The sequence below is a fragment of the Opisthocomus hoazin genome, chromosome 1, assembly GCF_030867145.1.
Source record: "Opisthocomus hoazin isolate bOpiHoa1 chromosome 1, bOpiHoa1.hap1, whole genome shotgun sequence".
NCBI lineage: Eukaryota > Metazoa > Chordata > Aves > Opisthocomiformes > Opisthocomidae > Opisthocomus > Opisthocomus hoazin.
The window spans coordinates 24,856,473-24,869,996 of NC_134414.1; the positions used below are offsets into that span (position 1 = coordinate 24,856,473).

The 13,524-nt window shown below is 39.8% G+C and overlaps 1 protein-coding gene across 5 annotated transcripts in view; it reads left to right on the forward strand.

Moving 5' to 3' along the window:
- The window catches only part of TNFRSF19 (TNF receptor superfamily member 19), a 65,481-nt gene that overhangs the window by 13,979 nt on the left and 37,978 nt on the right, over positions 1-13,524 (forward strand). For all 5 annotated transcript variants that reach the window (XM_075419323.1, XM_075419330.1, XM_075419338.1 and 2 more), the window contains one exon: positions 580-690. In XM_075419323.1, the coding sequence (XP_075275438.1) occupies positions 580-690 (111 nt within the window). The remainder of the gene's footprint in view (positions 1-579; positions 691-13,524) is intronic.

Sequence of the window (13,524 nt, forward strand, 5' to 3'; positions counted from 1 at the left end):
GTGAAATCTGGAATAAGTAGTATTCATACAGATTTGGGGTGGTTTTTAAGTTTCCAAAAGGTTTGAGTGACCTTTTAAAATTTCTAAATACTTATGTTTAAAAGAATACATTTTAGTTCATTTATTCAATTGTAATAGCATCATTTAAAAAAATCACAAATAAATGAAACATGACAATATAATGTAATGTGACGTGGCTTAGTCTTATGAAAATTGTAGCTTTAGTAAATGGCCATGTGCATTTCTCATAATCTTGAGTAAGGTGAGGAACTTAAACTCACATTCAAACAATTAAGTGTTTTGACATTCCCCAAGCGCCAAATATCAAGCAGGTTTTCTAAAAATTGTAAAATTATTGCAAGTCACTAAGTACTGAAAGCCTTTAAAATTCAGGGCAACTATCCATCTTTGGAGTTAGATGATTAATTTTCATTGCTATATTTGCAATTTTTGATAATGCAGAAAGTTATTTTTAAGGTAGAAACATGAATTTATTTCTCAGATTTAGAATTTATATAAATTATATGTTAATCACAGTTTAATTACATTTTAGTGCATTTACTTTTTTTTTTTTTTTAGCTAAGCAGGGTAATTTGTGAGACTGGGGATTGCAGAGAGCAAGAATTTCGGGACCACACTGGAAACTGTGTCCTCTGCAAACAGTGTGGACCTGGAATGGAACTCTCAAAGGTAAGCAAAACATACTTTCTTGAATTTACTTTGTTTCAAATAAGTGCTTTTATGTATGTGGTTAAAATTTCCACATAAACACAGATGTCTATTATATTTTTTTATGATTTTGTCATTTTAAACCTGTAACAGTTTTTCAAGTACTATGTTTTCTGGTTCTCTTTATATAAAATGCTCAGTTCAGAAAATGATGATGCTATGAATAAAATAGGCAGTACCATTAGAGGGTCTGGGTGTGGGATATCAAGTTAAAATAATTTTTTTTAAAGGTGAGTTAGTGCTACAAAGGGGGGGTGAAACTACAGGGAATTAAGACTGGATAGTCTCACTGTGTAGAGTATGAAAAATGAATTTTGTGTTGGTGTATTGTAAAAATCAAGCCACCCCTGAAGGGCTGGGCAGGGGTGGCTTGATTTTTACAATGCTGACTTTCATAGAATCATGGAATGGTTTGGATTGGAAGGGACCTGAAAGATCATCTAGTTCCCACCCACCTGCCATCGACAAGGACACCTTCCACCAGACTAGGTTGCTCAAAGCCCCATCCAGCCTGTCCTTGAACACTTCCAGGGATGAGGGCATCCACAGCTTCTCTAGGCAACCTGTGCCAGTGCCTCGCCACCCTCAGAGTAAAGAATTTCTTTCTTATGTCTGATCTAAATCTGCCCTCTTTCAGCTTGAAGCCATTACCACTTGTCCTGTCAGTACATGCCCTTGTAGAAAGTCTCTCTCCAGCTTTCTTGTAGGCCCCTTCAGGTACTGGAAGGCTGCAATAAGGTCTCCCCAGAGCCTTCTCTTCTCCAGGCTGAACAACCCCAACTCTTCAGCCTTTCCTCAAAGGGGAGGTGTTCCATCCCTCTGATCATTTTTGTGGCCTTTTCAGAAGCAGTTTTGGATTTTAGGTGAAATTGCCAGTATAGATGATGTTTAAATATTTTCTGTGTAGCAGCCTGTCTTAGCAGAATGGTTTATGATAAAAATAAGGGCATAATTATATAAATACAGAATAGGATTCAAATGAGAACTGACATGTTTCCTTGGAACAGCTGGGAGATAGGTGATGGTTTTGTTTTCACTAGCTCAATGGTTGGAGCACTTTGGGAAGCTAGATTCAAGTGAGGCTCAATTTCTTTATTTTACAACTTACTGAAATGCTATAAACCTAATCGATATTTTTATGCCATGTTAAGTAATTGAGAGGTTTGAGGCCAGAAAAATACATGGTATTATGTAGAAAACACCTAAGAAGTCCTTGTTAATGTCATGGAGAAGGAAACATTGTTATTGTGAGTCTTCAGTAAATGTTTTTTCTTTTAGAACAACTGCATCTCTTCCAGAATAAAATCCCCATAAAAATTGTAGAATTAGCAGGTTTTTTAGGAGTGCAGAAATGAATCAACAGAGATGAATGTTGACTGAGGTTATGGACTGGGATTTGGTAGGACTAGAAAGTTAACTTGGCAATATTTCCAGCAAAATTCCAAGTCAATGCAAATCATGAGGAGGCTCTTAGTTGCTTTTTAGCACAGAGAAAGTAGATGCTGTGGATGAGCGAGGACAGAGAGATCAATAAAGGAAGATACAGCTGAAATGAGAGGGAGGATCGGGTATGGTGGGATTCGCTAACTCAATCACTGGAGGTGTGAGAGTTAACAGAATGAATTAGGAGTCATGGGGAGACTGGATGTTTTGGGGGAGCAGGTGTGTCACGCTAGAGGTGTGAAGATGGTCAGGCACAAAAGAGGGGGTACAAGCTGGTATCATGAAGGGTGAGCAGGCTTGTCAAGTCTCATGCGTAAGCATAAGACCCTTTCTTCAGTGTCCAGCTACTATACCTACATATTTCCTGTTATTACGGTGCAAAACTGTGGCGCAGACATAACTGTGCAGACTAATCGATACCTGATAGGTGGGGCCATAAGCAAGAGAGAAGTAGCTACCCTGCTCAGCGCCTTTGCACATAGAAGGGCAAACTCCGTTTTGTGCTCTTACTGACAGTGTAAAAAGGATGATAAAGGTAGAATTTAGGGTATTAAGTAGGAGGAGTGAAATTTAATTTTCAGGGTTGCTTTTGTTGGCAACTATGTTATGTGGATCCAAGGGGGAATTTGAAATGTTCTTTCTGAAATTTTTTTAACGTGAAACACTACTAAGTCTGGTGTGTTTGTGTGTTTAAAAAACAGTGAAAAAGAAGCTTTCAGTTTGTGGCTTTGTATTTCTGACTATATTCAGCTCTGAAAAAAAAGCATAAGTTAAGTAATGTGGTTTGTGGGTAGCTTGAAGAGATTTACTGAAACTGAGTGACACATTTTCCCTGTCATTCCACCCCCTGTAGCTAGTGTTCAGTGCATTAACAGAAATGCAAAGTTTCACACTTTAGTGAAGATTTCTTTCTCTGTTAGGCAGTATTAGTTAAGGTTTAGTCATACAAACAATGCTGTTGAAGTAGAGATTTGAAGATGACTAATGGTATGGGTGTGGTTTTGTTTGGATTTTTGTTTTCTTCAGATTGGCCTTAAATTTGAGGACTGAGAGGTGTTTTAATTTATAAAGGCACATTATAACAATGGTCCTACTAAAGCAGTTATTATATGCATTGATGTAGCATACTTACCTAGTTGGCAAATAAAAAATAAAAGCATAAAAACTAATGCCCTCAGTACTTACACTGTTCTTACAAGTTATGTTTTTACTTTAACTATTTTTGTTTACAATCTGATAGTCCTTATTCCTAGGAGTAGTTTTTCTGAAAATATGAATGCTTAATTAATTTCAATGTGTAAGCAATTACTTCTCCCAGACATGAATAGGCTTTCAAATACCATTTTTTCCTACTGCACTAGAACTGAAATAACAAAACAGGTTTTGCTCAAACCTAAATGTGAGTGGAAGCATAATTTCCTTTATAAATAGAGGTACAATTTTCTGTGAATCATAGCGAAGGATGTGATACTGTGGCTGTTACTGAAATGCAGTTGAGAGTAGACTTGCTGAACTACAGCTTGAAGCAACAAAGTATGTTAAGTCGAAGGTGAGAATGCAAAGGAAAAAGGGATTTAATGATATACTTGAAGTACTTTGCAGCGCAGGGAGAGTTTTGTTTGCTTTGTTTTTTTTACATGTGAGAAAGTAATAATGTGATTATGCTGTAGTTTATTAACAGTTTCTTAATAACAAGAGAAATGTCTGTGTTCCTAGCAAATATTTAATGCTCATGGATAAAGCTAGATATACTGCTGGATGTGTGAGCATGGCTCTATGTCTACGTATATAGTAAAATACAATGTTAGCAGTGTTTTTTTTTAATTCGGTTCCCTCCCCGAAGTGTTTTAAGCAATTGACTGACAGGTTTCTTTCTTATGTTGGTAACAAAAAACCTCAGCCTATATTGTTGAATACAAAAGGCCAGCTACATGCATCAGTGGACTGTGTGAACAGTTGATGTAAATGTATGTCCCTATTTCCTTCCCACAAAACTCAGTTCAGGTAGAACTTTTACTGCTGAGTACTACTGAAGCAGGTCCAATGTCAAGGACTGTAGAGCCCTTGCTTCACTCTTATTTATGAGAAATTACTTCATCTTAGTTGCAATCTAAATCTGTAGATTTCTTTCTTATTATTACTGGCTAGACAAAAATAGGAACTGTGTTCTTTTCAAAAGCCAAGTAGAGTTAGTAGGCTAGACACTATGGAATGAAAACTGGAGTTTTCAAGATAAAAATTAAGATAAATACTGTGTTGCAGATGGGTACTATGACTTAAATACATTGCCACTGAATTGGTCAGCAACCAGTTTAGAGCAGAAGTACACTTGGGCACATACTTTCTTCCTTTTACCTTTGTTAAACTGAGTACATGAAGTTATGGAAATCAAAACTAATACGTTGTTACCTAATTGCGATACCTGGGGTTTTTTTTTAACTTCAATGGGGTTTTTATTGTGAATTTTATTTTGAATAAAACCCAATTAAGTCAACAGTCATTAGTTGTTCCTGCACTTTTGGGAAGACACAGTGACATCTGAAGATCAGGCTTAGGAATCTTAACATGGGCTGCACACGTGACTTAAGGTAGGGTTAAAACCTAATGAAATCTGGTCCTGCGTGATAGTCCAGTCTGTTCCTATGTTGCCAGATACACTCAGGTATACCACAGACTTGCATCAACAGTATGGATAAATGTGCAGGGCAAAATACCACCTGTACAAAGTGGGTGTGTGTATATAAGTGTGTGTATATATATACTTATTTTTACAACGATTCACTTGAGTTATTTATATGACCTTTGTTGCTATACTACGTAACCGTTTCGTAATACCTTTCTAAGTTAGGGAAATCCTGTTGCCTTTTCTTAATTTATACATGAGACACTAGCACAGAAATCAGCTGGCCCGTGGTAATGCAGGAAGCTTTTGGTGCCACAGAGTGGAACAAGGAGACGGAGGCTCTCTCTTCATAAGGAGCCATGTGGACAAACAAGGAGCAATGGCTACAAGCTGTACCAGTAAAGATGTTTTTACCTCTGTACAAGAAAGAATTTTTTTTTTTTTACAGTGGGAGCAATCATTCACTGGAACAACTTCCCCAGGAGCGTGATAGAGTCCGCATCACTGGACTTTTTTAGGATGCGGTTGGGCAGGATGCTAGATCATCTCAGCTTCCTGTCCCATGAAAGGCTGGATCAGATGTTCGTTGAAGTTTCCTTCCAACGTGGCTGTTCTGTGATTCTGTGATGAGTGTTTAATTTTAGTTGCAAACCTAGTGCTCCTTCTATTGGATTGACCTTCCTGGCTGTATAGATAAGCAACTTCGGACACCCTCTGTAGCATGAAACAAAAGAAGGCTGGGGTTTTTGTTGGTCATTTCATGCAACTATTTCTGAATCTAGACTATTCTTTTCAGCTTTTGTTGTCACGGTTTTATGGGGCTCTCTTTTTCAAGAATGTTTTTAAAGTAGTTCTTTCTTCCTTAAATGAAGAAAAAATAGTACAACCTCAGCTTTTCCTTTCTGATTCCCCATCAACTGTTCTAACAGCAGCGCTGCAGATGTTGCATTATCTTAGAACTAAAATCCATTGATCATTTATGTTGATTGTATTTTTTATAAAGTACTTTTGACATATTGCCATCATAAGAAAGCCAGCTTTGTTACTGTGTCAACATTTTAGCATTGATGGGGAAGGGAGTGAAAGCTAAAGCTTCTTCTCCTGTTTGTTTGCTTCTATTTGTTAATTTTAAAAAAAAATCTATATAGCCTTTTCTTCTCATACACATGTGTTCTTGGTAATGTTTGTGAAGCCTTTGAACCACTGAAATAGTTTGCTTTTGAGTGTGCGGGGGTTTTGTTTGGGGTTGTTTTTTGTTTGGGGTTTGTTTTTTCTTTTTTTTTTTTTTAAGCAGTGTGTTCTTCTAGGGTGGGAGGCTAAAATGATTGTACCCATTCAGAAGGAAGTGTTCGTTTCATGTGGCTCAGCATTATTTCGCATCTCTTTCATTTAGTAGGAAACAAAGCATCATGTAGCTAAGCAAGTGGTTTAATATCTATCTTTCTTTAAGTAGCTTCAAGTTGCCAGTGCCTGAATAGTGTGGCTTGATTGTAAGAGCCTTTTTTGTCCTACGTTAACAGTAATGTGGATCTGTATAGAACAGACCTTGTATATGAGTCAAATTTATATGTCACAATTAATGCGGAAGAAATAAACTGGGATAGTTTGGGCTTCAGCCTTTTCCTGAAAATTTTCCAGTACAGAAATGAGAGTTCTTCAAGTCCTTTCAATGTAATTTGTTTTGGTTTTTTTTAATTCTCTATAGTTTGCTTTTTTTATTTAAAGATGAAAAAGCAAGCCGCATCTCAGCCTCATCAAGCTTACATTGCAACTCAGAACTTTAAGTGCAAATCTAGATTGTTTTGTCAACAGATTACATCTGAGGTTGTAGTTCAGAAACATTGAAATGACAGTTTTGGCAACAGCAAGTTCTTTCCATAGTGCCCTACTTTTGCAGTTAAGCTGACACAGATTTTTAGGGTGTACTATAGAACAGATCACTGAACCGATCACTTTTAACCTGGATCAGTCCTGTGGTTAGATTTACAGCTCAGCCTCATAATCAGTTGTATCAGTACAATTGAGGACAGTGTATGACAAGGAAGAAAAAACAGAGATGAAAGGGAGAGAGTTCCTTAAGCTAGCATTGCCACCAAATACATGATGATAAATGCTGGCACCAAGAGACTGCTGTGGTACAGAGAGCCTGTGCGACAGAGGCAGCTTGACAGCTGCTAAGGCAGGGCCATGTTATCACAGGTTGCTTCCTTGCACCAGGTATATGATGAAGGAAAAGGAGACCTGCGTCTTGACTCAGAAAAGGAATTGTGAGTTAAACAGGAAGGTACTGTTTGAAGCTACTCCTGAATGTAACAGTCCTCATGCAGAACATGAAAGGTGATGTGCTATGTCTGACATGTTGTCCCAGTGAAGTTACTGAGAGCAGCTGCTACCATGTTTAGCAGTCACTATGTCGCCTCTCAAAGCAAGAGAGCTGCTTGTGAAGAAGCCTGCCATATCTTAGCTCAGGAGAGGCTAACGTGTTTCTGGGTCGGTCTCCTGGCAGCTGGAGCAGCTGCCTGTGAGCATGTCAAATCTTACTCCATGAGCAGGAAACTTCTGACACTAACTTTGCCAAAGCAGCTAAATCTGAGGTGTTTGCAGCACACTGTTGCAGCCTGTCCTGCTCAGAGACTTTTGTTGATAGATACGGCTGATTGTTGGATTCTGGATGAGGCTGATCCACAGCCTAAGGTAGTTTTGGAAGCTGAAACTGTGTGCTATTTAACAAGGCCATATACTCAAAGGTATCATTAAAAATTTCATTCCCTAGCACCAACATAGTGCTGCAACATGTTATATGACCTGACATCAATTCAAAGTATCTTAATGACTAGAAGGCTTTTTCTTGAGAATACCCAAATATTCTTGTAATCATCATGGCCTAAGTGGAACTTGTCTGTGTTGCACTGTCTAAGGACTTACGTAGGTTGTGGATAATCAATGGAACTGGAAACAAATTCTGAAGTGTACTTGCAGATTGCAATCTCAGTAATGCCTGAAAGCATTTTTAAAAAATTAAATTTGATGTTATTTTAATTGAAAAAATGTTTAAAATCTAATTTACTGTTCATTTACTTTTTGCATTGCATTCAACTTTTAGGGGAAAAAAACATACCAGTTAACATCATTACCCTTTATAGTCTGCTGTAGTTCTGGTCGTTCTGTCTGACTCAGTGTTTGGGTAGTATATACTCCAAGAAAATGTTAACACTGCCAAGCTGCTGCTTTAAGAGGGGTCTCTATTAGTGTATGCTTTTAATAGTCTTAGCTTGAAACCAAGTTATGAGTTAACTAGTTTGCTATACATTCCTAGGTGGCCTTGACCAGTCATCTCTCTTCATACCTTAGTGAAACCCACTTCTAAACAAAGTTGTTCTGGGGATACATACGTTAAAGGTAATGAGATGTCACGATGCTGTGATAGTGAAAGTTGTGTAAATATCCAGAAAACAGAAGTGCATTTGAATTTTGAGGGTTTTTAAAAAATTAATTTGAATACATTTTTCTAAATTAGTGTTTGGGTTTTTGTGGCTTGTACCGTATATCATTTGAGAGAGAAATTTTTCGTTGATGTTACCTGGTACCATTGATGATAACATTGAGAAGCGGAAGCAGAAAGGGAAGAGTGGGCTAAACATTCTTCAGTATGCTTCACAACAGGAGAAATAAATATAATGTGTTGGTGTTTTTTTTTCTGGCACAAAAAAAAGTTTTGTTGTTTTGTTTTTTTTAAATCTAGCTAATTGAGGTTACAAGTTTTATTTCTTTTCTGCAGTCCTGAGGTGAACTGCCACAGGAGATGAGCCCTCTTTTAAAAATGTGAGTGGGAGGATAGAAGGGTTGAGAGGGGTTGAGAACTATTCAGATCTCATCAGCCATGTAACTTCACAACTTTGTAAATAAAGCATGGAGAAAACTGTTGCGCATCAGTTTTGCACATGTACTGGTAAAAGAAGAACAGTCGATTGTTTTTACCTTTGCTGGACTGCTAAATTATAAAGTCCAAGATTTGAAAGGGTTTGAATCCATCATCTAAATCATATCCTTCAGTTTTGGGAATGTGGTTAATTATGAGTACAGATCTGTTTGAAGTTCTGCCTGGTTTACAAGCTTAAATATTTATTTGCACCTGCCAGGCAGTAAACTACCTCAAATATTATATGAACATAAAAAGCACATACATAAAGTTGTAGTTGTTATGGATTATATCTGCAGAATTCCTGGCAAGAACTTAGAAGCCGTCTTTGAAAAGACTGGAGACTGTAAATTCCTTGGGCAGAAGATTTCTTCATATTACATACACCATTTTTATAGCTTTAAAGTAAACCATTCCACATTAAGGACCACTAAGATGTGTCCATACATTCAACTACAGCAAAGCAGATCTGACAGAGCTAGAAACAATTTACTCAAGCTTTGGTGGTTTGGGCCAGTGAGTTGAAGGCATTTAATTCTAAATTTACTTCCTGGCGTTTGCTTGTTTTTAATCAGAAACTTCAAAGGTAGTCTGGAAAGGAAAACTTGTAATTAAGTTAATTCAAGCCTTATATTTGAAAGTTTGCTAGGACTTGGGAGGGACAAATTCCAAGAGATCTGAATATATGTGGTTTGATTGAGCTATATAATGTATCCTATAACATGACTATCTCGATGATCTAAACAGAAGAAGTAAAGAATTGGTATTTAGAAAGACTGTGTTAAGGAATAATGAGATTCAATGGTAAGATGTATTTAGACTTAGGAAGAGCAAAATCTCCTAACAGAGGTTAGTCTGGTTCCAGTCCCCGGTGGCAAATCCTGTAGCTTTGTATACAGTCTTACATTGCGTAAATGAAATCGAGTGTAAAACTGAACACATGCTTTTTTTTGTTACTATCCGCAATGATTGGTCTGTCTGTTCCTTAATCTTAATAATAGTCAATAGTAAAAAACTAAATTTCAGCTAAAAAAAAACAACCAACAAAACAAAAAATAAAACTTATTTTTCAAATTCCTGGGTCTGGAGACAGAAGATGACTATTTTTAGTGCCCATTTGTAGTTGCTTTCTTAGAATTGTTAATTTTCTGTGTAGTTGAGTGCTTGCCCTTCTGAAGAAGACAGGAAAGATGTAGAATCATAGAAACATAGAAAGTTTTGGGTTGGAAGGGACCCCTAGAGGTCATCTAGTCCAACCCCCCTACAGCGAGCAGGGACACCACGAACTAGATCAGATTGCTCAGAGCCCTGTCCAACCTGGTCTTGAATGTTTCCACGGATGGGGCCTCCACTACCTCTCTGGGCAACCCGTTCCAGTGTTTCACAACCCTCATTGTAAAGAATTTCTTCCTTATATCTAGCCTAAACCTACCCTGTTTTAGTTTAAAACCATTACCCCTCGTCCTGTCACTGTTGTCTCTGCTAAAAAGATTGTCCCCATCTTTCCTATAGGCTCCCTTTAAGGACTGAAAGGCTGCAATCAGGTCTCCCTGCAGCCTTCTCTTCTCCAGGCTGAACAAGCCCAACTCTCTCAGCCTGTCCTCATAGGAGAGGTGCTCCAGCCCTCGGATCATTTTTGTAGCCCTCCTTTGGACCCGCTCCAACAGTTCCATGTCCTTCTTGTGCTGAGGGCTCCAGAGCTGAACGCAGTACTCCAGGTGAGGTCTCACCAGAGCAGAGTAGAGGGGCAGAATCACCTCTCTCGACCTGCTGGCCACGCTTCTCTTGATGCAGCCCAGGACACGGTTGGCCCTCTGGGCTGCCAGTGCACATTGCCGGCTCATGTCCAGCCTTTTGTCTATCAGTACCCCCAAGTCCCTCTCAGCAGAGCTGCTCTCGATCCTTTCATCCCCCAGCCTGTATTGATAGCGGGGATTACCCCGACCCAGGTGTAGGACCTTGCACTTGGCCTTGTTGAACCTCATGAGGTTCACACAGGCCCACCTCTCCAGCTTGTCCAGGTCCCTCTGGATGGCATCCCGTCCTTCTGGTGTATGAACCATACCACTCAGCTTGGTGTCATCTGCAAACTTGCTGAGGGTACACTCGATGTCGCTGTCCATGTCATTGATAAATATATTGAACAGCCAGTCCCAGTACGGACCCCTGAGGGACTCCACTCATCACTGGTCTCTATCTGGACATTGAGCCGTTGACCACTACCCTTTGGCTGCGACCATCCAACCAATTCCTTATCCACCGAACGGTCCACCCATCAAATGCATGGCTCTCCAGTTTGGAGAGAAGGATGTTGTGGGGGACCGTGTCAAAGGCTTTACAAAAATCCAGATAGATGACGTTCATTGGTTTTCCCTTGTCCACCCTTGTTGTTACACCATCATAGAAAGCCACTAGGTTGGTGAGGCAGGACCTGCCCTTGGTGAAGCCATGCTGGGTGTCTCGAATCACCTCCCTGGCCTCCACTTGCCTTAGCATATCTTCTAGGAGGATCTGTTCCATGATCTTCCCAGGCACAGAGGTGAGGCTGACAGGTCGGTAGTTCCCAGGGTCTTCCTTTCTACCCTTTTTGAAAAGGGGCACAATGTTTCCCTTTTTCCAGTCACTGGGGACTTCCCTTGACTGCCATGACTTTTCAAATATTGTGGAGAGTGGCTTGGCAACTACATCAGCCAGTTCCCTCAGGACTCTGGGATGCATCTCATCAGGTCCCATGGACTTCTGTACGTTTACGTTCCTCAGGAGGTCCCGAACCTGGTCTTCACTTACAGCTGGAGGGATTTTACCCTCCTGATCTCCTTCATGCCAGCCATCGACTCGGGAGGGGTGAGGAGAGAGGTTGCCAGTGAAGACAGAGGCAAAAAAGTTGTTGAGTACCTCAGCTTTCTCCTCATCTGCTGTTACCAGTTTGCTGGTCTTGCTCATGAGCGGGGGTACGCTTTCTCTGACCATCTTTTTCCGGCTGCCATACCTGTAGAAGCCCTTCTTGTTATTTTTTGCATCCCTTGCCAAGTTCAGCTCCAGCTGTGCCTTGGCCTTCTGACCCCATCCCTACACAACCGGGCAACTTCCCTATACTCTTCCCAGGAAGCCAGTCCCTGCTTCCACTGCCTGTGCAGTTCCCTCTTCTTCCTTAGTTTGACCAGCATCTCTTGCCTCAGCCATGCCGGTCTCTTCCCTTCTCTGCCCGACTTCTTACACTTGGGGATCGAGAGCTCTTGCGCTCTCTGGAATACATCCTTAAAGACCTGCCAGCTCTGTTCTGTTCCCCTGTCCCTGAGGACCGTTTCCCAGGGAGTCCTTCTGACTATCTCCTTGAAGAGCTGGAAATTTGCCCTCCTAAAATTTAGGGTCCTGACTATGCTCTTTGTTATTCCCATTTCCCTCAGTAGCGTTAGTTCCACCAGCGCGTGGTCACTGCAGCCCAGGCTACCTCCGATCTTGACATCCCCAACGAGCTCACTCACACTGGTGACCACCAGGTCTAGTATCGCAATACCTCGGGTAGGGGTGCTTATTACCTGGCTTAAGAAGTTGTCCTCAATGCATTCTAGGAACCTGCTGGATTGCCTACAGCTTGCCGTGTTGCTTTTCCAGCAGATGTCGGGGTGGTTGAAGTCCCCCAGTAGGATGAGAGCCTGCGAGCGCAAAGCCTCCTGGAGTTGGAGGAAGAACGCTTCGTCTATCAGCTCCTATTGATCTGGCGGCCTGTAGTAGACACCAACCACTAGGTTCCCTTTGTTGCCTCTCTCTCCGATTCTTACCCATAAGCTTAACATAAAAGAAAATTATTATTATTTATTATTATTCTTAACATAAAAGAAAATTGAAAATTCGTAGAAAGTCCAGTAAAATGTATCTCAAGTTGTTTATTGTAACTTTATCATGACAAATTAGAGATATAGTGAAATACGTATTGACGAACTCCATCACAGACCTTGTTCGATAGAAGCTTTCTCAGTGCAAAACCTTGGAGAATCCGGAGTGCATTTCTAAGGGTCAAAGCTTTTTACTTCATATTTACTTAGGTGGATGACTTTGGAAAAAGTTATTTATATGTATAGAACATGTGTGTGTTGTAGAGGAAACTGGTGGAAACCTTTTCTTAAGTTGCCACAGTTGAAGATTTCCTGCAGTTTTCCCACTGGGAAGATGCCCTGTTCTTCCACTGAGACCACATACTGGAGAAGGAGGTCCCCACATTGTGCCTTTCCCAATAAGTCCTTTCCAGCATTTTGTTGTATTCGGCTTGCTGTTTGAGGTGTGTCACTGATGCATCATATCTTACTGCAAAGTATTATAAAAACTTAATAGTATATTCAGATGAGAAAAGGGAATAGCAACTCTTAGTAACTCGATAACTTCAAGAAATAGCAACATAAAAATGAAGTAGGTTAATAGTTCTTGATAATCAGTTCATAGAATTCAGTCCCCCAACTATTACATGTTGATGGTGAAGTGTTTCTCTTTGCAGCCTATCAGTTGTATTAGCTGTCATTTTTCAAATTAATGGTAGTAATTTCTTTAAATGGCTAAATTTGAGATAAATAACCAACCATAATGATATTTCTTGTATAGTAAAATGTTGTGACTCCCTGTGATCTGCAGCGCTATTAAACTTTTCGAACAGTTTAAGAACTGTTAGAACTGGAGCAGATTGAGTTTCTGAAATTCTTAATGGCTAAGCAACGTTTCATGCCTGGCTGATGATCATTAACCAGCTCTGTTTTATTTGGTAACAGAAATTCTAAGCCTTTGAAGATCAGTGCACTCTCTTTGGCAATTAACTTTG